A 25682-nucleotide genomic window follows, 5' to 3' on the forward strand; every position below is an offset into this window, starting at 1 on the left:
GAGTGATGCTTGTTTGAGTACGTGCCTGCACGCCTCATTACTGTGTTTGTGTCCCAGTAAGTGTGTGTGTACTGAACCTAGAGAAATGAGCATGCTGTCTTGTGGAGGATTTTCCCATGTATGGTTGGAAGCATGCAGGGAAAGAGAGGATTTACAAGAATTGGAGGAGAGTTAACACAACAACCAACTGCCAAGAAAATGACAAAGGCGTGTTGTGTGTGTGTGTGTGTGTGTGTGTGTGTGTGTGTGTATGTGTGTGTGGGTGTGAGCATGTCTACTGTATACACGCATCCTTTCCCAGAGTCCCACAGCCTCTGGGACAAGGCCCAAACAATATCTAATGGTGAGTGCACATTCATATAGAAACCTCTTCTTTGACACACTAGTTTGCATTTACAGTGAAAGGAATTTGCCACAGTTATTAACAGGACCATTACCTTATCCCCCAATAATTTTGTAGCACTATCGTGCCTCAACAAGAGAACGCCTCAAAAGATTCAAAAATATTTGAGCTGTACTCATACAAACCGTTATGTCTGAATATTTGTGCAGTTTGCATCAAAATATGGTGATGTGAATTGTTTATTGTTTGTATTTTTTCAATAAAGAATCTTAACTAAAATGAGAAAAGGATGCCTTGCACAGCCATGGTAACTCATGGGTCAACACTCGAAATAGAAAGGTAAAATTACAGTCACACGTATGTGTGCGTGTCTACGTTGCACAGCAGAAAATTGCATTGACCAGAGAGCCAGTGACCGGACCAATCAATCCTGGAACGAGATACTGGCAGCTACATTGATGGTTTAGGTGTGTACGAGACAACATGGAGAAGCTACTGTTAGGTGGCTCCAAAAGAGGTTAGCGTAGATGCTACAATAGCATCAGTTATATCAGAACAGGAAAGTATTTCTTCTAAAAAAAGCTTACTGCTAACTGCTTATTAAGGGTCTATCTCCCCCCCACTGCTGCATGCTCTACTCACAGCAGAGCAGCCTCCTGGCGGTGGGTAGGACGAGGTTCTGAATCTTTTTTCTGGCACTTTGGATTTAATTCAATAGACAAGTCAAAAAACACATGTACGACGATTGTATTATTGACAAACCCTCGGGGCCGCTCTGGTTCTTAATTCTCCAGACTGAGGGCAGACTAACGCTGCAGTACCTGCATTTTGCATGTTTTAAACTAAAATTCTAATTTCTTTTATCAAATTTTTGTGTTTATTATTTTTTTATTCTTGTGTGGATCTTATTCTTGCTTGCTTTGATGACATGAAATACTGCAAACCATGCAGGTGGTGCTATCTTGAGTGGGAACTAGAATAGTGACTTCTGCTGTCATGGAAAGCATGTGGGCTGACTTTTGACAGAAGATGAAATACGCAAGAAACTACACCCTTTTCTCGTGTGAACTTTTCATCCATCCATGCATAACTGCTATTAACATGGCATTTAAAAATCCCACAGTCTTCCTAACACAGAGCATTGGACAGACTTAAGCTGAGGACAAAAGAGGAACTCAAAACCTAACTGCCAATTTATGAAATACATAAGAAATAAAAAAATCTCAGCAGTGATCTTTTCTGCGCAGACCTGAATGGGTCATCGGGTAACAGTGTTGAGTTCTTCTACATATATACACATGTGCACATGTGTAGGGCTGACACGTATGCATGCATCAGGTGTGCATATTTGAGTGTGGGCACATGCATGTCGGCTGGTGTTTGCACATATGCATTTATATATATATATATATACTGTCTTTTTAAGTGTGTTTATCTGTGCGCCTGTGTGTTTGCTTATCGATCTTGTCTTGTGTGTCATACCGCACATCGTCTCCAATTGATCTCTTCCATCCTACTTCTCTTGTGTAAGAGCATCATGACTAATTGTTGACCCCAGAGTGTCCCTATTGTATCCTGACCTGATATTTGAACATGAACAAACCTGTGTTTGAGCACTGCAACCATTATCATTTGTTAATTTAGCAAAATGCAGACCTGTCATTGTTATGAAAGTATCTTTGAAGAAGATGCTGTATATACTTTTATTGTATATATCTCTCGACTTAATAGAACACCATTTTTACAGAGAAGACTGTAGAAAGCTTTGGTCATAAAACTGAAAATATTTGGATGAAACACCCTCAAAGCAGCTCTCACAATAGGATTACTGCAAATTTAACAAAATAAACTCAGACAACCACATATATAAATACAGCATGAACATGAACAGCAGTTCTCTGCCACTGAATGAAGCCAACACTCCCCGTCAATATTCACCATCAAAATTTCTCATGTTGCACAATACCAGAAACTTCCAAATCTAGTCACAGAGTGCTCTGAGTATGTCTTTCATGCAGACCACAGCTATTGTGCTATTTACATTTCCTCTGGAGAACTGACATTTTAGACTGGCCAAACAAACCGTGAACAACTTCCCTTTTTGTATTGTTCAAGAGAAACCTGAGACACAGGCAGTTACAAAAAGAAAAAAAACAGGCTGCAGGAGAAAGGACAAAAAGTGAAAGTGAGAGAGAGAGAGAAATGAATGTGATGTGATGCAGTGGTGAAAAGAAGTATCCAGTATCAAAAGTAAAGCACTCATTATTCAGTGAGGCATCACTACCATATTATTATATATTATTTGAATGTTTTTAATGATGTATTTACATGAAGGGAGCATTTTAATGTTCGGTTAAATGTATCTGATTAAGGTGGAACAAACTTTAACTTTTTTAACTACTCTACTGTAAAACAATGCATTGTATCTTATATGCTTATTAAAGGTCTTTAAGAATCGGACTCTGGAAAGTAGTCAGTAGCTCAAGCAGTAAGATGAATATAGCGGTGTTTAAAAGTGCAATATTTTGACTGAAATGTAATGGAGTTGCAGATACGCAAGGAAAATACAACTATGGTTCCTTAGAATTGACTTACATGTTAATGTAATTAGTTTACTTTTCACCTCTGATGAGCTGGGAAGAGATACATAGTATCTGGAAAGACTGAGAGACAGGAAGGCACAATGAAAAGACAACCGAACTGACAGACAAACAGGCAGGCTTTAAACTTTCTGACAAGCCCCCTCATTCGGTCACTGAGCCACTTGACGCAGTAACTCCATAACCTTGAGCCAGATTTAAGGACAGAGACCCTGAGCAAGACAAGTTAATGTGTCACCAACTTTGGCTTCCAGGCTCCATTGTGAAATCCTCATGTGAATAGCTGCAGGTCATGTAAAGCTGTCAAGGGAGAAAGAGAGGGTTTAAGGTCAATGGGGCTTATCTCAGCAATTGATCCATTGGTTTAAAATGCTGCCGATGGTGGCGACTCAGAGTGGACAGGCCGCTTCAGCATTGAGCCACCAAACATTCTACTCCCTCCTTCTCCTTACAGTTTACCCTCATCTTCAATCAGCCATGGGAGTTGCCTACAGCGTCGGAGAGTAAGTAAAACGAATCAAGCGAACTGTAAACATTGCTATGCTGGGTCCTGAATATGGTGGTGTTGTCTGGAGTTTAATCAGACAGTACTTTGGATTGCTTGTTTCAATACATTTGAACAAGATATGGGAGCTTCGAATTGCAGACCATTTAATTACGTGAAGATTTAAAATCGTGCATTGGATATAAACTTTTTTTTACAGTCATAGTGATTAGTGTTATTGGTGTTGTATTTATTAATACATGTGGAAAGGAAGCAAGGGGGAGGTTTTTTTTTTTAGCCATTTCATGGTAAAGGAGGTTACTGCAGTGCAGATTGACACTCTATTGAGTTGGAGATTTTGTGTGAGTGAGTGACAGGAAGAGAGATAAGTAGATGAAGAGAAAGAAAGAGACTTGATTGAGGTTAAACATCCAGAGAGTCAAAGTAGGTTCATACTATAAATTGTTGTATACTGTAACTGCTTTTTTCAATGGTAAATGGACTTCCAGGATTCCAGCCACGAATTGCCCAGAAGAGGCTCTCTTTTGGAAAACCATAGAAGGTGGCAGAATCCAACATAAATAACTCCAAAAAAGGGCTTCCTGATTTTCACTTCCTGATTTTCATATCCTCAGCACAGCATGATTAATACTCAAAGCATTCAAAGCATGCTCCACTTTCTCGCTAATCATGTCCAGGCATGACCTAAACCATAATAAAGTATTGTGAGTGATGGCATTTGCTCAACTTCCAATTTCTTTTCTCTGTCATGGGTAATAGAGGTTGGGCCAACTGTCATAAATGCTTTAAAGTTGCAGCAACACGCTTATTTCAAGTCAAAGATGTATTTACTGTACTGCAGCTAAAATGAAACACAGTGATTCTGCTTGAGTTCAATCATTTTCTGATGACATTATGTCATATAACTGCATAGTGATGTTTGATGATAGCAGCCCTTTGCTTTTCATCTTAAAAAGTATTAAGTTTAGTCATGGCAAACCACGGGAATAAACACAAAATCTGTTACAATATATGATGATTATCTATAAGTAAAAATGTTCTCCTAATGCTTCTACAGGGTCGACCACCTCTACACCTTCTTCGTACAGTGGTCACCAAAAATCTACACGAAGGGCAACAAGAAGCACCGCCAGCCCCGCTACCTCATCAGAGAGAAACATCAGAACTGCTATCTGGTAGCGGAGAAGAACAAGGTGGCTGTGATCAACAGGCTCCTCAGTAACCCTGTCAACCCCACTAAAAACTGGGAGGTAAGGTTTGCACAAACACACACAGAGACACACACACACACATGCACGATCAAGGATGAAAACAAAAGCCCACTGTGGGTCTTCAACAGCAGGATATCCAGGAAAAACAAAAAACACAGTGTAAACATTTACTTAACATTTGTCAAGCATTAGTTTACAAAAATCATCAACCCCGACTTACAGTAACTGAGGCACCAGAGTGCTTGGCAGTTCTCCAAGAGGTTGTGGGAAATCCCACAGTCTCCATATATGGATATCCTATCTGTAGCTCACTCCCATTATCCCAAAGCAGCCTTCACTTTCCTGTTACAGAGAAAAGGAACTGTTCAATATCAGCGCTAACCAATGAGAAGCCCCTCCACTTAGGTTTCAAACCAATAGCATTCAGAGACAAAAGTGAAACTAACGCAGAGGGGCATAAAACTTACATGCTGCCAGTTTCGAGTAACAGACATGTGGTACTGCAGAGCGCAGAGTTTGACACAGAAATCAGAAACTATGAAGCTACTGCCAGAAAATGTCAAGGTGCTTTATTTTGCCAGTGACTGCGTGGAGCCGTATGTTGAGGTAAGCCTGCTGTTATCTTTTTAGGAGGTGTTGTGCATTTATGGGGTAAAATATACTTTACTTTGGGGGTAAGAAATGTTAGACATCATCCATCCCTCCTAACTAGCTTGTCATCCAGCAATCCAGTAATGAATTCACCTGTGATGAAGCTGTGATAACCAGCATCTACTAGTGAAATAGCATGTTTTTTCCTTCAAATTTCATGTGTGCCCTGTCTAAATGAGTTATTCAACCACAAGTTGCTGTACCTAATGTAGAGGAAATTTTCATTTTGGAACATCTCTTGTCTTCCACCAGATTATCACAGTAAAGGACTCCAAGTGGCGTCGGAGTCTGTGTAGCTCGAGGGATTATGAAACAAAAGAGACTGAGTACCAGGAGGAGGTCGAAGATGCTCTCCCTGTCTTGAACAACCACAGCCAGCTGCTGGATGACCGACACCTGGAGCGAGTAAGTGTGCACGTACACACACTCACACACACACACACACACACACACACACACACACATTGCTTTTTATCTTTTGATAGAAGTCTTAAATTGTATGCCTTCTATGTTTTGTAAATTCTTCGAGTTTATTATTGTATCGAGTTTTGAAATTCCGGTATGTGACAACACTAATATAACAATAATATAAAAATGTATACCTTTCAGTCAGACATCTTTTGATTAACATCTCCTTTTCCCATCAGATTGCTGCCCACATGCCAGCAAAGACCCAGGGCTATCCATGGCAACTAGTCTACAGCACGGCCGTTCACGGGAGCAGCCTGAAGACTCTGTACAGGAATATGGCTTGCCTAGACAGCCCTGTGCTGCTGGTCATCAAAGACATGCACAAAAAGGTTTGCATCTTTATCTGAACTCTCCAAGGCGTTTCTGTAAACAAATGTAGTCAAACTGGTTAACAGTGATTAATAGTATATCTGTGGGTACTCTTTAAATAACCCAATGTCTTGGTCTTTCATCAGGTGTTTGGGGCTTTTTCTTCTGATCCATTCAAAGTCAGTAAATACTGCTACGGCACAGGAGAAACCTTCCTTTTCACCTTCAACCCTGACTTCCAGGTACGGATGTATTTATATTGCAAGTCAAGTTTGCAATCATCTGAGAGCGATTTTTTTTCTGAGGAACTAAACACAATCTCAGGAAAGAGGATTAAAAAAAAACATTTTTGTGTTCTAAGAAAATTTTGAGGGCATGGGTTATTAACACAATATCATTATATGCGTATTATTAACAAGATATCAATATTTCAATTTTATGTTATCGTCAATACCGGTATATCGGCATAGTTTGAGTGCAAGTGTCTTATGTCTTTCATTTGGCATTTTCCCAGGCATACAGGTGGAGCGGTGAGAACTCCTACTTTGTGAGTGGAAACCTGGAATCTCTGCAGATTGGTGGAGGAGGGTAAGTTATGTGGTTATTTATTTCCCCTAAAATATAGACATGCTCACCCAAGGAAAAGGCAGCAATTAAGTCTGACATTGTCATGGAGAAATAAAAAGCAAGACCATAATGTAATTACTTTATCTGGTATCTGAGAGCATAACACATTTACAACTTTCAAAAGATTTGATATTTAAGTACTTTTTTTTTCTTTTTCTTTGTCTGTAGGGGCGGATTTGGCCTGTGGCTGGATGCTGATCTGTACCGTGGCTCAAGCTTCTCCTGTCCCACATTCCAAAACAAGTCTCTCTCCACACAAGAGGACTTCAGTGTACTAGACCTCGAAGTCTGGACTGTGCAGAACTGAGGGCAGAACATCTGAACAGACGAGCTAAAGTAGAACCTACTATCCTGTCTGGAGTTACAAAACGTCAAGACTTCAAGGGGTATGTGTGGTTTTAGCCACTACAAAATCTGATAGAGCAGCTGCTATCGTCTGTGCACCTGGTCCAGATAAACCCACATCCAGTAGCAGAATCCTGCTCTAGCAGTTCTTGGGTTGGACTTTCCGTTTATGCTGGTTTGATCTGTGCCTATAAAAGACAACTGATCAAATGAAAGGGTCAGGGTCCTGCTGCATTAAACTACTGGCTATCCATCAGTAGCACTATGCTAAGACCAGTTAATAACTGGACTCTGATGCTTTAAGCCCTCCATACCAACTCTTTGTTGTGGAGAGCATTATAATGCAAAGTTCACAGTAACACTGTTGACTAAAAAGATTGTAACTACTGTAAGCACATTCAGGATTTAAGGAAAATATTTTCCATTTTCTGTCTAACAGCCATGTATATTTAAGAAAATGTTTTTTTACAGTATTTATCTCTGTGTGTAAGTGTGCATGATAGGGATGAAACATACTTGGCACATAAAGGGCATCAAGGTTAAATACTTGTTTTATGGTAAAACCACTGTAACATTATCGGACCCACAATGACCTATCTGGACTCTAATTGTGCTTGTTTTTTTCTAACATGAGGTCTGGTTTTAATTTTCTCCATTTGAAAACTACTGCAGCACATGAAGACCTTTCCACTCAGGTTGAAAAACAGAAGTGTAGAGTTGCACTGTAAACAATGTATGATATTTTATGTGTGTGGTTTGTGGAAGAAGAGACCTCAACTGTTAACTGTCACTTCTATTTTTGGAAAGTGATCGAGACACCTGCCTGCCTATTTGCACAAATAGGAAATATTAAGGAAATTACTTTTACCATCTATATACATCTAAATGCATGTTTAAGAAAATCTTAACAGGAAAGCAAAGCCAATGTTATTGTTGTTTGTTTCACTTTTTGTTTGTTTGTGTGTATATCAGTGTCTGCCAGGCGGTGCTGGCACTGCCAATGCTGTTTTGTGGAACCACATTAGAACGTTGTCTTTCCTGGTGAAAGACAATATTTTCAGAGCAATCATATTTAATTATGAATAAACCATTAAAACAACATCCCCTTTTCCACTGAGTAAGCTGTTTTTTTCATGCTACAAATAACAAAATAGAAGTAGACTCATGTTCGGATATGATATTTGTGTGACCTTGTACACTAGCTGATGCTACTGTATTTTTTCTATAATATTGCATATAGCTCCACAAACAGGCATATGATAGAATAAATGGAACAAACCACAAAATACATTCGCCCATTGAATATTCACTCAAAAAGAGGAAACACTAGAGTAGAACAGAAATATTACAATAAAGTAAACTTGCAGATTCCCAGACAATAGGCCGCTGTACCTTTAGGAACTTCAGGCAGCTGAAAAATGCTTCCCCATACATCAGTGACTACCTGTTTAATGACTTGCACACAGACTTTAGAACCAAACAACCTCAATAAAGATATCGAGACAAAGAAAATCAGAAAAAAAAGAGTAGGTGGTGCACCCGTAACATCATGCACTGAGTTAGAGGCAGAGTATACTCTGGACAGGCTCCCAGTCTAGATACAGGCATGAATGGGTTACTAAATGAGTCAACGGGCACCCGTACCCTGAGCTCAACACACTGCAAATTAAAAAAACAAAACGCAAATAGACACAAGCAAATTAAGAAAAATCGGCATAATACATGATAATGTATATACATTATCAAAAAAATATTTATGAAAAGTGTTTAGGCTATTTCTATTTCATTGGCTTCAGAAATCAGTATCAGTCATTTTTAAGGTATACCTACTCTGCCTTTAACTGGACCTATGTACTGAACCAGAAAGTCACAGGAACGACTATGTTGGCTTTGACAGAGTCATCAGCTCTCATTACAACGTGACCAAAAAAAAAGATTCAAGTTATGGAGAAGACAAATACTATGCACTTAATGTACAAAATATGAAGGGCAGCTGATGTTTTCATGAAGCATGCCGGAAAAGGGGAATGAAAAACTTCTAAAATCAAGTAAAATGAGTAATCAAATATACTGTATGTTGAACCACATCGCTCCCTGGTGGCAGTTTTATCCATAGACTATATAAGAAGATTTGATCCCTTCTTACAATATAGATCGACAATCTGTTGGTTTCCCCTTGTGCGCTCGATGGTCTCTGGGATCGACTGTGCAGGTCTAGAGTGTAAAACCTAATCAACAATGGCAGCAGTCGAGGCTACACAACCTGCTCTGGCTGATGTTTCCAAAACCAGCAGCGAAGGATATGAGAAGAAATGTATTTTCTGCAAGATTGTAAACAACGAAATGGGCACGGAGCTTCTCCACTGTGTGAGAATATTGCAATGATTAAATAATATTGAGTGCAAGGTTAGCTAGCTGTAGCCTTTGTTCAGAAGCAAGTTCAATTGGCTCTGTAACAAGTGACGTTGTGAAGAAGTAGCTAGATTTAATGTTTGATTTTCGTTGAGACTAACGTTATGCAAGTTAACTGTACAGTAATTGAAATACCTTTTTGTTTTATTTGGTACTATAGTTAGTAGTTTTATTATGGTTTATTGTGTTGTATTGCAGGGTGTGCCTCACATTTCACCTCGGATAATTGTAGGCCTGTATTGTGTCCATGTGCTAGCTTGGTCCTGTGTTATGTAGCTCATATTTGCCAAACTGTTTATACTATAAGGACCTTAATTCAGGGATCCTGGTGATTGAATTAACATATAACAAAATGGTAACTAACATGTGGTATTTAAAAAAGTGTTGCACTTCAGTAAACCGTGTTACTCTTCTACCCTTCCAGTCCCGAAAGTGATGCATTCATTTGCATTTGCTGACTTGTTCATTTGTCTCTGCTGCAGGATGAGGACATCTCATGTTTCAGAGACATCAAACCTGGAGCTCCCCATCATTACCTTGTCGTTCCAACCAAACATATAGGGAACTGTAAATCACTCAGCAAGGAGCATGTGCCTTTGGGTAATGTTTAAACTACATGCCGCATGACTGATGCTTGTGGAAATTATTGCATTTTGACAAATTGCCAACTTCAATGTCACTGACAATTCATTGCTAACTAATCCTGTGGACTAAAACGTGTATTTTGTGTTGCCTGGTGCCAATTGTATTATAAAAAAGCAACTTGTTTTTGTTGTCATACCCAGTGAAGCGGATGGTCGAGTTGGGGAAGGAGATCCTCCAGAAAAACAACGTAACGGACCTCAGTGATGTCAGGTGAGCTACATCCAGTGGTGCATTTTGTAGTTCACAGCTCATCACGCTAGAAATGAGTGGCTCAGGAAAGTAAGTGCTACAATGTGAATACTACAAAGGGAATGACTTCAAACATTTTCAGCAAAGCAGCTTTTGTCAGGTCAGTTTTTCTGTCAGCAAATAGTCAAGCATTATTTCGAGGTCAATTGTCCCTTTAAAATGAATCAACACTATGCCTGTCTAGACAGACGAGCAAGGAAACAATCTTCAGTTATGCCAGGTACTTATTGGTAGTATACTTGTTATCAGTACACATCACAGTACCAGTGTAAACTACACTATGAACTGTATTTACCTGGAGAACAGTAGGTCTTAGTCCAATGGAAATTGATAATCTTCTAAACTGCTGTGTAATTGTTAATGACTGATTTGATAACACATCTGTTGCTTTCTTGATGTAAGTGGCACTTAAACTGAGTTAGCTTTTAAAACTTTCCATATTTTTCAAGCAGTGAACCTGTGTGCACTGAAGCCCTTTCCCTTGTCTGCAGGTTCGGTTTCCACTGGCCCCCATTCGCTTCTGTCACACACCTACACCTTCATGTCCTGGCACCTGCCAGTCAAATGAGCCTCATGTCTCGCCTCTTCTACAGACTCAACTCCTATTGGTTTATCGCGGTAAACCCCTTCTTTATTATACGTTATGTGCTCCAGAACAAAGCATTCTATTGTATATAATTTGAGGATTAGTAAAAGGAAAATAATCCCTTCTCAATCCCTGATTTGTGCATCATCAGGCCACATCTAAGCAAAATAGGTTGACTTTTTTCTTTTTTGCAGGCGGACCAGCTGATTGAGCTTCTTAACTCTAAAGGAGAGACCACCTGATCACTTGTTTGGATCCAGTTCTCTCAGTACATGACTTTGATGTGACTGAAACATCCACCTTCCACACTCTCCAATTAAGATGCGGTCTGAGCTAATGACCCAACATTTTAAACTGGTGACATATTTGTAACAAGACACTACTTTTCAGACTTGAATAAAGCTAAATCTTTTTTCTTTTGCTACTTGAGACATGTCCCACCAATGTTTGTTTTTATAGAAGAAAATAATTTTTCCATTAATCCACCATATAAAAAAAATGCATTTACTTTATGGACCAATAGCATACGGTGTGATTCACCTGTTTTCATCTGTTGATCACCTTTTTACTGAGTGAGTCCTGAGTGAGTCCAACAATAGATAGCCCATATAATGCACAAGCTGTCGTATTCCCTGACATGGAGTGCTGCCTTAGTGTTTTGCCAATCTGATTTATGCATGTGTAACTGACATTATTTTAAAAACTCTGGAAGAAAATCGAATTTGTGTAATTGATATAATGACATATGTTAACTAGCTGAGTCTATGTTGAGTTGTCTCTTTCCTGATGGGCATTTTGTGGCCTAGCTGAAGTGGGTCAAAGCTCAGAGTAACACTTTCATGAAGGATTTACAAAGCTCCTTCACAGTAGAAGCGGCTAAGTGATCCTCTGACATGTGCATAAAGTGAAGTATGCTTTATCAGCTCAATAGGCACAGAAATATAGTGGGGTATTTGCAATGTATGACATGAACGGTATGGTGCATGAAGTGAATATTTATGCTATACGATACAACTGTACACTAAGGAATGAAAAGAAAGAACTGTACTGTATGAAAGTGTATGTACTTTAAGACTTAATTTAACTTAGAATAAATAATACATTGCTGCTTCTCCGTGTGTGCCTAATGTAGTGAGTCCTAGATATCAGTTTACACTCTTTCCCAGTCATTAGTTTAACTACTCCAGTCAGTGCTTACAGTTCACAAAGCACCCGCAACAACACAATAACAGACAAGACGTTACTTTTCTTTCTTTATTTTAATACCACAAGCAGTACTTGCTAATTGAATAATCAACTTTTTTAAGCTAAAAAACATTCATTAGTTTGCATGGCCATTACTTTTAAGGGCAGCAGATGTTATGGCGTATATTAGTCAGCGCACAGTTTACTGTGTAGTTCTCATTTCATTAAAGCAGCATTTTGTGTTTATTGTAGATGTGACTTGGTGTGGTGCAGGTAAACAAAGTTTCAAACTGTAACAAGGTGACCTAAACTACAAAGCACATTTGTAATGCTGTGACGCAGCCAAGCCAACTCGGATCAAGTTCATCCTAGAGCCCCATATTGTCTGTCACAGGCAGCCTCGTGTTCTCTTTGGCTTTGGTTCAGACTCATTAACCACTCTGACTTAATTTCAGCTGCTCACTCCGCCACTTCAAATATAGGGAAAGGGATTTGTTCGGCTAAGATCTGATTTAGCGAGATAATAAAATAATGTAAACAACCTAGTCACACTGGGAAACACAAGGTTTGACTCCCCCAACGAAGAGTATTTCTGTTGTATCTCTATTGTTGAGTTTCAACCTCAGATCAATGTTTCTCTTTATTTGTGCTTAAGATTTAGCTTTGCATATCCTGATTTAATTCCCCTCGACATGTTACTTTATTATTATTTGTCTGATGCATCTGCATTTTAGGTACAAACTGTTTGGCCTTTTTTGAGTGCTATTAATAGCTTTTAAAACTCACGAATCCACATGCAGATGTCCTCTTTTTGTTGCTGACAAATGCTGCCACTTGTCATTTTCCCTGGTATGACCCAAACTTGTAAAAGTGTTTGTAATTGTGACCTAAGTATTTCATGCCATTTCTTCAGGTTTTTCTATTTTTTTTTCTATTTGCACTTTCTATTTAACTCTTTGTGATTAGTGATTAAATTGATTATGTATTTTTTATCACAAGGAGAAAATACATTAGTATGGCTAATGTACACTCCTTAGGGAGGCGATGCGAATTATCAGCTACGTAAGTTTTTACTTTTGTAAGGAAGAAAAACTATTATGTGACCAAAGTACAATGAGTGCTATCCCCCTGCTATCTGAATACCACAGTGAGTGCTGCCATGAAGTAGCTCTATATTGCCACTGCATGTACTGCATGTAACATGAATCAAGGCATAAACACTAATCCAAGTTTGTGATCACTCCAACAGAGTGATAACTGCATGGTTGTCCTTCCCCTGCCACAGCATTTCTCCCTCAAAGTCAACCAGCTCCTGCTTCCTCGCTCGTAGAAGAATCCCCACTAGTTTATTAGAGATCGTCACATAATGCTCAAACAGTTTCCCGAATTCCACAGTGATGACTCTCCCATCGCTACTTCTTCCATCCCCATCTTTGTCTCCAGGTTGTCCGATGTTTCTTATCACCTCACACAGCTCCTCAACCTCTCTGCTGACGTGTGTGTGAGCATCCTTCCCTCGTTGCTCCGTCACGGACCCCTGCAGGGGTCTCCCGTAATCATCCTGCCCCCTCTGAGGGACCACCACACTGGGTCTGGTGTCCTGACTGAAGGGGTTGTGCTTCTGGTACTCCCGGTGCTCATCGGACCACTTCTGCCAGTTTTCCTTTAAGCCTTTCACAGAAACAATGCACGCAGCAGTGTCATCGCTAAACTGAGCAGGATCAGGGATGTCATCCTCAGTTTCCATGATGCTGCTCTGGCTGTTCGTCCCCATCACTCTTTATGTTGAGGAGATCACATAGCTTTAATTGGTCATTTCTACATGCAGGAATGCAATGTTGTTCTCACTGAATAATATCCATTTACCATTTTTATTGCTTTATTATTTAAATAATAACTACCTAAAATGATCTCTGGGTATCGAGCTAAACGTTATATTTCATCTAATCATAGTTGTCCTGTCCTGCATGTGGACTGTTTTTCTGATTTAGCTGTAGAGATCTGTATATGGTAACTGATGACTGAGGCCACAATCTGAACAACTAATTAAGTTGACAATTCATAAAAAATAATGAAAAGCGAAAATATAGTTTAACAAAATCAATATCGGTAAATCAAAACTAGAAGAAGTGAACACACTGCTTTGGAAAGTAATTACACAACCCGACAGACATTTCTAGTAAACAATTATTAAACATGATCGAACTTACACGCTGCACACGGATTCGATCCTCACTTCATCTGCATTAATGTTTCATTGTTGCCAAAGTGGAAAAAAATCATTTGATTACACTGTTACTATGCAGAACTACTTCACAATACAGTCCTGCAGCACTGCTGACAGCAGCAAGAGTGCGGATGCTTTTCCGTCCAAAGACAAAACTGCTGTGATGGACATCTGTCTCGGCCAATGGCCTGTTAGAAGAGATCTGGGCAGCCAATCACTGATCAGAGAGGGAGGCTCTGACAAGGTGCCGATGAAGCAAAGCAGATTACAGCCTTGAGAGGTGAGAGGAGTTTATCCTTGCACGTAAGAGCACGTAAAAGCAGAGATAAAGTTGCTTATTAATGCCATGTTATTCTTTTAGTGAATACAAACGAACAATAATTAGTTGTACAAAAATGAAACATAATATCATTCTTCTCCATTTATGGTAATTTGCTCCCCAAGCGGAACTACTTCACAGCCCGGTTTCAAGCCGGACGTATTTTGAATCCGCAACAAATATGGCGACCTCCACCAGTCGATCATGCCTCCAGTACCTCTTGCATCTTGCCCAAGATAATCTGGATTTCAGATTGCCGGTAACCTTCATAAACTACTATCAGTTTCTGTCTGGCTCTTGTTGTGAATGTTTAAATATAATTCGTGAAATTTGGCAGATAAGACTCCCTCCTCCCGCTGCGTTAGCTACGTGCTAATTCAAACTGTCAAAACGGAGTGGATACATTTAAGCTTTGGTTTCACGTGACAATTTACCGATGTTTTATCACATGATAATAACAACACAATACGACTTAATTTATCCACCTGTACCTCCATCGACCTGGTGATAAACTGGTAGTTAACACTTGTGTGATCTCTAGCTTCTTTCTTATCATACATATAACCACGTGAATAGGACCCATGCTTGTTAGCACACATGGACCTGTGGACATACATTATAAATACATTATAGACAGTTTCAACGGAATTGCATTGCTAGGCAACAGCTTGGGTCCATATATACTTCCTGTCAGCTGATGGCATTCACATACACTGCAACAGGAAATAAACTGGGACACGTGGCATGTTTATATTTACATTTACTATGAAATGGCCTATTTTTAGGTTTAAACTGCAGTAATCGCACACTTGTTAATAAGCAGAATCATGTTCACTTGTTTTTAAATGTGATCCTGTCGCATCTTAATCATCTTACAAGGATCCGCACTGATTTTACACATGAAGATGGATTTATTTTTCATGTGAAGTACTGCTCAGTCTGTGAAAACAAGACTATAATCATGCATATGATGGGTTTTTTGTGATCTATGTGCTCATTCACGCAGGAGATTAAGGCCTTGCTCGCTCTCAGAGGAAAACCATTCCAACCGAGTGGAAACTTCCAAGAAAAGGTTTGCAAGTCAAATGCACTCCTTTCAAAACTTGTCCTATTTACCCAACTGCTGTATAATAAAATGTTTGGCTCTAATTATTGCTGATTTGATAGCGACCTCATCAGAAGGTTTCTGTTCCACAAAGTAACTAATATTCTTGCCTCTTGTCTGTAGACTCCTTTCTGGTGTCTGGATGGTTTGTCCGAGGGGGATGTCCGCGGCGTCATGGCCAGATCTGTTTGTGCAAAGTAAGTGTTTTAGCTTTGGGGGGAAGGTAGGCGATGGCCTTAACATGCTGCATATATTCCCGTCCATTTAAATCTGTGCCTTCTTGCTTTGGTAGTATTTCTCTACTACAGTGGCTGAAATAATGCTGTAGGTTCATGTTGCATTACCCTTGCAGGTCTGCTTTTGAACTTTGGGGCCACGGACAAACACACAGTGAACTCAGAACATCCCTCTTGAACTACCCATCAGAGAACATGGTTTGTGATGCTACTGTTTATAGTCCTATTGTGTTGGGACAGACCAATCACTGCAATTCTGGAAAGTATTTTCATATGAAACATACAGAGTCTAAGCTTGTCTGTCAAATTTCTGTTTGTGCTCTTCCTCCTCATTCCCCTACAGTCACCATTCATGCACAAAGACTCAACTTACAGAATCAATGTCTACACTTTCAACAAGACTCTGGAGTTTGCAGACAGAATCAAAAGGATTGATGTGAGCAGAATGCAGATCAACGAATGAATGAGCTGATGTGAAAGCATCGAAATGTGTGCGTATGCCCTCTTTGAACGATCCGTATCCTCCCACCAGGCTATGGAGTATCTTCCGTTTGAAGGAGCGGTGAGCCTGAAGAGCCCACAGCACATCTTCTGTTTGTTGGAAGACTACGGCACCGACCCCAACGACATCCCCGAGCACCCAAACTACATCTATTTCGGCCGATGGGTGAGATACATTTGACTGTTTGTTTACATTTGAAAAATAAAGAGGTGATCTGCAACTTTTCATCTTTACACACTCCTGCACCAGATAGCGGATGGACAACGTGAACTGATCCGCTCTCACAGTGTGAAGAACAGACACTTCATAGGGAACACCAGTATGGATGCTGGGCTCTCATTCATTATGGCCAACCACGCTAAGGTCAATGAGAATGACCTCGTCTTTGACCCGTTTGTTGGCACAGGTGAGAAAATCCTGTCGCTGACTCTCACTCACTCACATACATAGAATATAGCATAGACGGTCACACACTTGAATGGGTCTTTGTCTCTTGATCTGTTTTAGGGAGCCTGCTGGTAGCATGTTCTCACTTTAGAGCCTACGTCTGCGGAACGGATATCGATTACAACACTATTCATGGCAGAGGTAAGTTTAGTCTACTTAAGTTAGGATTGTGGCTTTAGTTTATACTTAAGTTCAATATTGCTTCTAGTCATGTCTGTGTTCAGAACCAACAGCGGCAGGAGCCTGCTTTGAATTTCAGACACTATCCAAATGTCCTAAAATTGCTGTTGTCTCTCAGGTCGTTCAAGCCGTACAAACCAGATGTGGCGCGGACCTGATGAGAATATCAGAGCCAACCTGCGGCAGTATGGAACAGAGGAGATGTATTTAGATGTAATGGTGTCTGATGCTTCCAAACCTGTGTGGAGGGAGGCAGCTCTGTTTGATGCCATCATTACTGATCGTAGGTCCTAAGTTCATTCTTAACAGGCTGTTAACACTTGTCATAAATGTGTCTATAGCTTTTGTGATTCTTGCAGGTCCCTTTAAAACAAATTTCACTGAAGCAGCAAATGTGTGCACCAGCTACATCTGTGCAGTCTATTGCATTAATCTCATAATAGGATCATCTTTGTCCTTTGTCTTTCTTGTTCGTGGTTCTTGTTGTGGTGCTTCTGACATCAGCTCCGTACGGTATCAGAGAGTCCACGAGGAGAACGGGCTCCCACAAAGATGTTACGAAACCCCCTGACGGCATGTAAGTACGACTGACACTCTATGACATCATGACAAAATATCATTTGTGCAGTAGGGTCATATTTTATTCTACCCTCTGCAGGTATCATTATATGTTCTCAGTAACATAGCCCGATTAGGTGAAAATCCTTTGAAATGTTTTTTTCGTTATGTTAAATGTTGTGTCTGTTGCTCTGGTCTAAACCTGTTTGTGTTGATTTGATTCTTCCAGCTATACAGAGTCTCACGTCCCTGTCTCACAGGCGTACCACCTGAGTGACATCTTCACAGATCTGTTAAACTTCTCTGCCCACCACCTGGTCTTGGGTGGGAGGCTCGTCTATTGGCTGCCTGTCTACAGACCAGAGTGAGTATACATACGTATTGTACTGTGTCATTAGCTGATAATATAAAGGTCTTTTAATATGCTGAGTCTGCTGCTACAAATACTATTTCAAGAAACTTCAGCCTCTCACAGTAACATCTAGTTCTTTAAAGAGTACTGATTTCTGTTATTTGAGCAGTCAAACTGTGTCTGTGACTTTCATTGTTGTTGTTGTTGTTGTTGTTTAAGAACAGGCTTCGTGCATGAAGATTTATATTTCAACACTAGATTTGAAGTGAACTTTGTCCTCATTGGCTTATATTAGGAACCCCTTTTACTGGTGCTTCTTCAATTAATAATTTGTATCAATAGGGGGCAGGCTCGAACCATAAACCAGAACTGCACAATGTAGGCTTGTCCCACCCAATAAATAAACCTACATTTAAATCTTTTGTTGGCCTAATTAATTGCCTAGTTGCCAAACAACTTGAAGCAAAGCATACTTTATAATGTTAACACTATAATGTAAACCTTTTATAAAATGTAATTATGGCAATTAAATTAGTAGATAAGTTGTGAAGAAGTGTAAATGTAGCACAAACAGTCGGAACAGTCTGTTTTGTTAATCAGTTGAATATTAACAGATTAGTTTATGAGCTGCTAAATGCTTTTAAAACCTCGGGTTGTGTAGAATTTCCCCGTAGCACTATTCCATTCCCGCTCCTATAAAACGTCATCCTGCGGGTGTAACCACCTGTGTGAATGACAGTGTTTATACAGAATAGTATACAGGTGTGTTGAGGTTTTCCCACTCAAACAGCTGGGCCACAGTAAACCACAAAGGGCTTATACTATACAAGACGGCTCTTCTGAAACAGTTGTGCATTGTCTAATGTTTTGTGCACTAGCAGAAAGTGAAGTGCTGACTCGAAGTGCAGGTGTTTGACTGTAAAGGTATGCACCACAACAGACAGCGGCAGCAACGGTAGTTTGGGAAAGAAAAACCCTGCAGGCCTGCAACTCCTTCTGGTCACTGATTATATGACCGGCGAAGAGATGAGATAATCACGCATCCTCTGGTTTTTATATGTCTGTCTGTGAATGTGTGTGAGTGAAAGAACAAACACAAAAGCAAACCTTTGCTCAGGTCCCCCTGTGTGTGTGTGTGTGTGTGTGTGTGTGTGTGTGTGTGTACATGCATCCGTACATATGCATGAATGTGTGTGGTCTTGTGTATGAGCCCATGCATACATGTGTGTCATCATGTTCACACATTTGTCTTTGCTACTCATCTACCGGCGCTTGACTCTGTGCCTGCCAGAGCGCCGTGCCAAAATAAACGTCTGAGGTCAGGCAAGTCAGATATTTGAACTATCTGTCTCTGTAGGCTGTCTGACCTGTGTGTGCGTTTGTTTTTGTGTACAATCACACGTAAGTCTGTGTGTGTGTAAGCCCAGACGTAGCCTGTCTCTTGGGCCTAATCTGGGGCTCTACAGGGGCGATATCGTGTTTCTGTCACCCCCACATACAGTATTGTGTGCATCTGCGTCCATGGCTTTGATAGAAACAGTTGGGATTGTGTGTGTCTGCCTGCTCCATGAGAATAGGGAGACTGTGTGTGTGTGTGTGTGTGTGTGTTTGTGTGATGATGACAGGTGACACACAGTCCTCTCAGCAAAAGACGGCGTCTAGACCACATTAGACCCCTTAAGTTTTTCCCCTTAAAAAATAAATGGAGGAGGAAAACGTACCAAGACAGATGGTGGAATATCAGTCATCACAGCCATTAACTGTCCTAATTACAACATAAACAAGTGAGGAGAAGAAACAAAGTGGCTGTATTGTCAGAAGTAAGGGGATATGTATAAATGAGTAGACATGAGACATGTTTTCATTTGCAGGTCATCATTATTTACTCCAGTGTAAATTTCTTGACATTTTCTCTCATTTAATGATGCCAGATCTTCTACTAGAGACAACTGTCCACTGCTTCTGCTTCAGCATTAGATTTTGCATACTGTGAAATTGGTGTCATACATTTGCTGGAATTTAAAATATTGTGTGAGAAATAATAATAATTTGGAAATGTATTTGATCCATTTTAAAAGGCACAATGAGTACTGGTTTCCTTAAATGTATAGACTCCTAAATATTACCTCTCAATCCTCGCTTATGACCCATTCGAAGGGTGTGGCGGTGTTTACAGAGACCCTGTCCTCTTCTTGCATTTCCTCTCTTTTTATTGTTCTGTGTTTGTGATGTTTGTGATCTACAAAAACGTAGCAACCAGGTGCCAGATTGTAAGCACGCACTTAAGAGGAGGGGCCAACTTTGAAGGCTTGAAGTTTGCAAACCGACAAATCAAACTCGTTGTACAATCGTACGTTTAACTTTTTAGCCAATCAAAATGCATCATCATGGCAAAAACTAAAAAATTGTTTCAGCTAGTGTGGTCGTGTCTCGATGGTTACCCACAAGTTGCAAAAAGACTCGCTGCCCATCGACCCAAAGACGACCCCTGCCTTCACTTGGACATTAAAACTAGCTCGGGCTCTCCACTAGGGACCCCTGATTGGCAGCAGAGAATCATCACCTGACTACATCACCGTTAGTCACCCTGACGACCAAACATCCCGTCGCCGCAGGGGCCCACATGTGGTCATGACAACGGGGCAGACAAACAGTGACGCGTAAATCTGTCTTTGAGTCGGACTGTTGCTACTTTGACGGCGGTGAGGAGAAAGTGCTACTGACACAAATATGCAAACACATACATCATTCACTGTTAATAGGCCCTAACCTGGCCTGGCTAGTGATGACAGAGCCAGCAGTCGACCTGTCAGGTCAGAGTCACTTTTTCCACCTTCATCTTTGCACAGAATGAGCTACGGCAGCTTCACCAGCCGTGGTTACACTGCGCTGGTAGAATATTTAGTGATTTGATAGGTGAGAAAGGGTATGAAGGGAGAAAGGAAAGACACTGGAACGGGTATCATTTTGACAGGATTAGCCTCTGTCTGTATCCCAGCAGGCTGTTTTATGGCCTCCAGATATTAGTAAAGATAATAGAAAGCGCATTGTTTTCACCAGGGCCTTAAACATTCCTCTCATTCAGCTCTTTAGGTTTAAATGGAGTTGCTCTACCTCCGTCTTTCTGTCTTTCCATTCCCGACGTGTAACTACGAGTGTGAATGTGTCCTCTTTTCAGGTACCGTGAGGAGATGGTGCCGCTTCACCCATGTCTCCGTCTCATCAGTAACTGTGAGCAGACACTCTCCAGCCACACCTCACGACGCCTGATCACCATGGAGAAGATCAAGAAGCCTGAGGTGGGTTTCTCCTCTTTAAGAATTTATTTTATATTAAATATGTTAGTCAACTGAATACCTTAGAACAGTCTGTTGGTTGGATTAAACAAGCAGTTTCAGTAAGTCACCTTGGGCTCTGGGGAATTTAATACCTACTGTTTTCCTCCCTATTATAGACAAAATGATTGAGAAGAAATTGGCAGAATAAGTCTTTAGTTGCCATCCTAGTTTTCATGAAGGCCTGTGTTTGAGCTTGTAAGGTTTGAGGACATCCGGAGATGCAGGCTTATTTTTAAAAAAAAACATAAATGTAATATTTCCTTGCATAGTTTGGTGTGTTATTTTATAGGATTTAAATGTGCATTTTTCTTCTGATTCCTTCTGATGTGGCTGTAAAGTTGACCATACCATCTAATTGTATGCATTCTTTTTTAATTAGAAGCACAACTTCCTCAATATATTGTTTTAAGTTATGTGTTCAATAACACATCTGCACCGTACCAACCTGTATATGCTGCAGAATTATTTTACTGTTTTAAATGAGACCATGTGTGCGACTGTCCTTTCATATTTTTTGTATCTGTAGTTCTTAATGTAATCACATAAGCATGTGTCATGCAAGTGTACATAGTATGTGCATATGTGTATGTTTTTTACATGTCATCCCAATGGAAGTGATGGTGTCTGTCTGTGTTAAATCCTCAACATCTGGCTGTGATTGGCTCATTTCTTTTATACTGGAACTCTAAATGGCTTAATCACACATGTTATGGGAAATAATCCATCTTTGGATCTGAAATCCATTCCACTTCAAAAAAAACCAAATTGCTCCCATAAAGGGCCCCGTATGACACGCACACACAGCTGTTTGATCTTATCTGACTGCTATCTGTCTCAGGTCACAGAGTTTTCTCCTTTCCAAATAGGCCTCAATCTGCACCTATTGGCACTCGTTCATCAGGGTTCACAGCTTGGTGTGTGTGTGTGTGTGTGTGTGTGAACACCTAAATGTGTTTGTAAGCCTTTGATACATGCACACGTGTCCACACTGTTTCTGTGTTTTGACAATAATGGGGCCAGCCTAATTGCTGTAAAACGCTTCCTGTTAAACTAGTGCAGAAAAACATCTCTGGAGCCTAATTTGTTCTTATTTTTTGGGTTTGACAACATGTGTTTGCTGGCCATAAATTACTTATTATCCAAATTAGTTTGACTGACTTTATTTCTACTGTTTTCAGTTGTTTGTAGTTAATTCCCTCTGCCCTTCATTTGGGGGTCACGACTACATTGTCAGTCTTGTTACCAAGAGTTTTCCTTCAGAGTAGTCATGGAAACTGTTTTCAGGTTACTTAGCAGCATGGGATAGCAAAAGAGAGGTGTTGCTGACAAATTACAGGACCAGCATCGGAGTCATCACTTCCAACTCGACTCACCTCATTATTCCTCTACCCAGCATCTCTCATCCTCCCTTCATCCCTCCGTTGACCAGCAGCTACCTTACAGCCAAGACAAACTGTTTAACTAAAGAGATTCAGTTCATATACATTGTTAATATATACAGTCTCAGTCCTGATCCTTAATGCAAACATGGAAAAAGTATGCACACCTTGTGATGCTAATATACCGACATGTAGTGGGGAGTTGTTTCATTGACTGGAAATATGGAAGAGCTGCTTCAACTTTTGCATCCAAATTACCTTTGTATTAATATGGTGTTATCAAATGTTTAGTCTCAGCACACACTGCATTTGAGCAGGACAAAGCATGAACAGGTAGCTCCAGATTTGTTTATTTATTCGTCACATTCTTTAACAAGCTGTGTGTTTGAATGGCAGAAGTTAAATAAATAAATATATTCCAGTTTGTATTCCACTACCTATAATGTGGCTAAATGCTCTAAGGAGTTCTCTCTGTTTTTTTTTTAATTGGGGGGAAAACCGGCAGCACTTTTCCTCAGTTCACTACAATAACTTCTACATTTGTCTCCTTACAGGAATTTGACAGCCTGGCTCAACTTGCAGACACACATTTCAGTCCTTACCAGGGACACAACGCCTTCAGAGAAAAGTATTTCAGTGGACTAAACAAGAGGTGTGCCAAGGAGGACAACAAATCTGTTGTCAATGGAGAGTGACCGAATGGCCTGCCTCGAGGGGGAAGCGTGTGTCTTTATAGAATAGAAAAAGCAAGTGCACACAAGATTCAGAACGTGGCGCCCTGAAAGAGGGGAACGAACTGATCACTTATTTGTTACAGTTTTAATTTTTCTAAACTTTTCACATTATTTTAATTATGATTCTTTATATGCCTGTACTTATTGCTTTGCAAATAAATTGATAAAACAAGGGTCCTTTACTGAGTGCTGACTATTTAAACTACAGTTACTACACAGACAGTTGACTGCCTGAATGGGGGGGGGGGTTCCACTGCCAAGATGGAGACGGCTGGTGCCACTCACTTTAAGCTTCACAACGGCATCTTAGAACCCTATGGGTGACGTCACAGAGACTACAACCATGTTTTACACGAGAGGGTGCAGCTAAGTACAACAAAAGACGGAATAAGACATTTTTAGGCGACCAAAATATTGCGATTGACTCTCATAAACTGAAAACACACTGTAGGTTAAAGTTCTAAGACTAAAAGACGGACTCCACCCAAACTGGAGTGACCAGTCACTCACAAGGTAGCCACACCCTAAAGCATACCCTGCTTTATTGTCTATTTTACTCTAAATGAGACCATCATTTACTAGATGGACATCATTCTGTATTGAAGAAGACTTGAAACAAAACTTTTCATTTTCTCATAGACTTCTATACAATCAGACTTCATTTTGCAACCAGAGGAGTCGCCCCCTGTTGGCTATTAGACAGAATGCAAGTTTAAGGCACTTCCGCATCGTCTACACTTTTCAGAACCCGAGGTTGCCGCCTGCTCGGTAGCAGAGCCCGTATAGAAACAGAATGTATAACTGCATCTAGAGCCACGACCCTGCTTTATTCAGACAAAGGCGGCATGTTTAGATGAGAGAGGCCTCCCGGTGCAGGCGAGAGCCCAAATGACAGTTCGTCCCCACCTCGCCACACACCACTACGGTTAGTCAGCGGCTTTTGTTGTTTTCCAACCACAGTTGACATGCAGCCCGGCTCATTATTCATCTCCTGAGAGCGACGCAGCAGGCCTTTATGTACATTACCCCTTGGCTCTGTTTATCAGTTGGGCCTCTGCCTTTCCACCACACTTCCCCGTTCGCCCTGCTTCACAGGGAGAGAGTTCCAGGCACCATCACATGATACCCGGCTCACCATCGTTTGCGGTACTTGGTGTTTACAGTTCCCACAGTGCCCTTTTGTTGTATATCATCATCAAGCAAAATCAAATGATTCCACAAGACAGTTAGAGACTTCGACCTTTCTTTACTAGCCACTTCTGCCCTCTCTGCCCGGGCATTTCTTTGCATGTCACATGTAAATGAGTACCGTGTTTGCCACAACAGAAGACCCCTCTGTGTCGAAGATGGTAGTTTAAACACAGTCACTGTATTACTGTGTTTGATGAGTGCTGCGTGTGTGTGTTTGCTCCGCCACAATACAGTGATAAACCGTGTTCTCAAGAGCCCTTGGTCTCCAATGATGCAGGCTATAATTAGGGAGGGGGTTGGGGGGGGGCTTCCTCTCTACAGCGTGTAATGCTGTCCAGACCTTGTGGAAATTCTGTTTGTGTGTGTGTATACATGTGTGTACTTGTAAGATCTGGTTTTGTTTTATGTTGGAAGCTAACTGCAGCAAAGCAGTTTCCTGGTGTAATTCAGTGGCACTAAAATGATTTGAGACCTAACCTGTAAAATACAGTAGACTATTGGTTTCGTCTGTCTTTTCGTCATAATTCTTCATTCCTTAATTGCCTTTTTAGCATCATCTCTATTTATTTAATACTGTGTGTAAAATTGAGATTTTTTTTCACATTTATTAAGTTATATTTATACCAGCAGAGGCTCTATTCCTACTCCACTTTTCTTTTTCTCCCAAATCCTTAATCACTCTCTGCCTCACCTCCACCAGTTCACCCAGCCTCCTCTTCCCCTCCTCACCTGCCTCACCTCTGCCCTCTCCTCCTCTCTCCTCTGTCATCTACAGGCCTCTCTTTTTCTCAAAGGGGAACTCCCTGTAGGAGGAGAGGGCCGCTGTTTTGGAACAATGGCTTCTGATTAAACTCCCCTCTGTCTCAAAGTGACAGAGGGGAGTCTTCAGACTGCTGAATCAGCTGGTATAATATGAGTGCCGTAAGATGCACACACACACACACACACACACACACACACACACACACACACACA

General features: G+C 40.6%; 4 protein-coding genes across 4 annotated transcripts; 3 read left to right on the forward strand and 1 right to left on the reverse strand.

The window, feature by feature from the left end:
• Positions 1–5152: 5152 nt before the first annotated feature.
• ncoa7a (nuclear receptor coactivator 7a) lies at positions 5153–8161 on the forward strand. The gene is made up of 6 exons (XM_076081413.1): positions 5153–5265; positions 5563–5715; positions 5958–6110; positions 6237–6332; positions 6605–6678; positions 6886–8161. Exons 1-6 carry the CDS (start codon positions 5197–5199, stop codon positions 7022–7024), a joined length of 684 nt encoding a protein of 227 aa, XP_075937528.1. The 5' UTR covers positions 5153–5196; the 3' UTR covers positions 7025–8161.
• A 1123-nt stretch (positions 8162–9284) lies between these two features.
• On the forward strand, positions 9285–12066 carry hint3 (histidine triad nucleotide binding protein 3). The gene is made up of 5 exons (XM_076081454.1): positions 9285–9429; positions 9957–10074; positions 10260–10329; positions 10860–10986; positions 11149–12066. The coding sequence occupies exons 1-5, from the start codon at positions 9301–9303 to the stop codon at positions 11194–11196; spliced, it is 492 nt and encodes a 163-aa protein (XP_075937569.1). The 5' UTR covers positions 9285–9300; the 3' UTR covers positions 11197–12066.
• Positions 12067–12203: 137 nt separating this feature from the next.
• On the reverse strand, positions 12204–13913 carry LOC142938123 (actin-binding Rho-activating protein). Its single transcript, XM_076081351.1, has one exon. It carries the CDS (start codon positions 13911–13913, stop codon positions 13377–13379), a length of 537 nt encoding a protein of 178 aa, XP_075937466.1. The 3' UTR covers positions 12204–13376.
• A 952-nt stretch (positions 13914–14865) lies between these two features.
• trmt11 (tRNA methyltransferase 11) lies at positions 14866–23693 on the forward strand. The gene is made up of 13 exons (XM_076081456.1): positions 14866–14944; positions 15692–15757; positions 15914–15987; positions 16143–16224; positions 16370–16462; positions 16559–16693; positions 16778–16934; positions 17036–17116; positions 17274–17438; positions 17660–17732; positions 17943–18077; positions 21244–21364; positions 23337–23693. The coding sequence occupies exons 1-13, from the start codon at positions 14867–14869 to the stop codon at positions 23475–23477; spliced, it is 1401 nt and encodes a 466-aa protein (XP_075937571.1). The 5' UTR covers position 14866; the 3' UTR covers positions 23478–23693.
• The last annotated feature ends 1989 nt before the right edge of the window (positions 23694–25682 follow it).

Source organism: Anarhichas minor, unplaced genomic scaffold, assembly GCF_050575085.1.
Source record: "Anarhichas minor isolate MPS153535 unplaced genomic scaffold, ASM5057508v1 ptg000080l, whole genome shotgun sequence".
Taxonomy (NCBI): Eukaryota; Metazoa; Chordata; class Actinopteri; order Perciformes; family Anarhichadidae; genus Anarhichas; species Anarhichas minor.

Coding starts and splice junctions, on each gene's coding strand:
- trmt11 (XM_076081456.1), top strand. CDS start 14,867: ATGGCGACCTCCACCAGTCGATCATGCCTCCAGTACCTCTTGCATCTT. Junction 16,225..16,369: donor ACTACCCATCAGAGAACATG/GTTTGTGATGCT, acceptor ATTCCCCTACAG/TCACCATTCATGCACAAAGA. Junction 16,935..17,035: donor TGACCCGTTTGTTGGCACAG/GTGAGAAAATCC, acceptor GATCTGTTTTAG/GGAGCCTGCTGGTAGCATGT.
- hint3 (XM_076081454.1), top strand. CDS start 9,301: ATGGCAGCAGTCGAGGCTACACAACCTGCTCTGGCTGATGTTTCCAAA. Junction 10,330..10,859: donor ACGGACCTCAGTGATGTCAG/GTGAGCTACATC, acceptor CCTTGTCTGCAG/GTTCGGTTTCCACTGGCCCC. Junction 10,987..11,148: donor ACTCCTATTGGTTTATCGCG/GTAAACCCCTTC, acceptor TCTTTTTTGCAG/GCGGACCAGCTGATTGAGCT.
- ncoa7a (XM_076081413.1), top strand. CDS start 5,197: ATGAAGCTACTGCCAGAAAATGTCAAGGTGCTTTATTTTGCCAGTGAC. Junction 6,333..6,604: donor CCTTCAACCCTGACTTCCAG/GTACGGATGTAT, acceptor GCATTTTCCCAG/GCATACAGGTGGAGCGGTGA. Junction 6,679..6,885: donor CTGCAGATTGGTGGAGGAGG/GTAAGTTATGTG, acceptor CTTTGTCTGTAG/GGGCGGATTTGGCCTGTGGC.
- LOC142938123 (XM_076081351.1), bottom strand. CDS start 13,913: ATGGGGACGAACAGCCAGAGCAGCATCATGGAAACTGAGGATGACATC.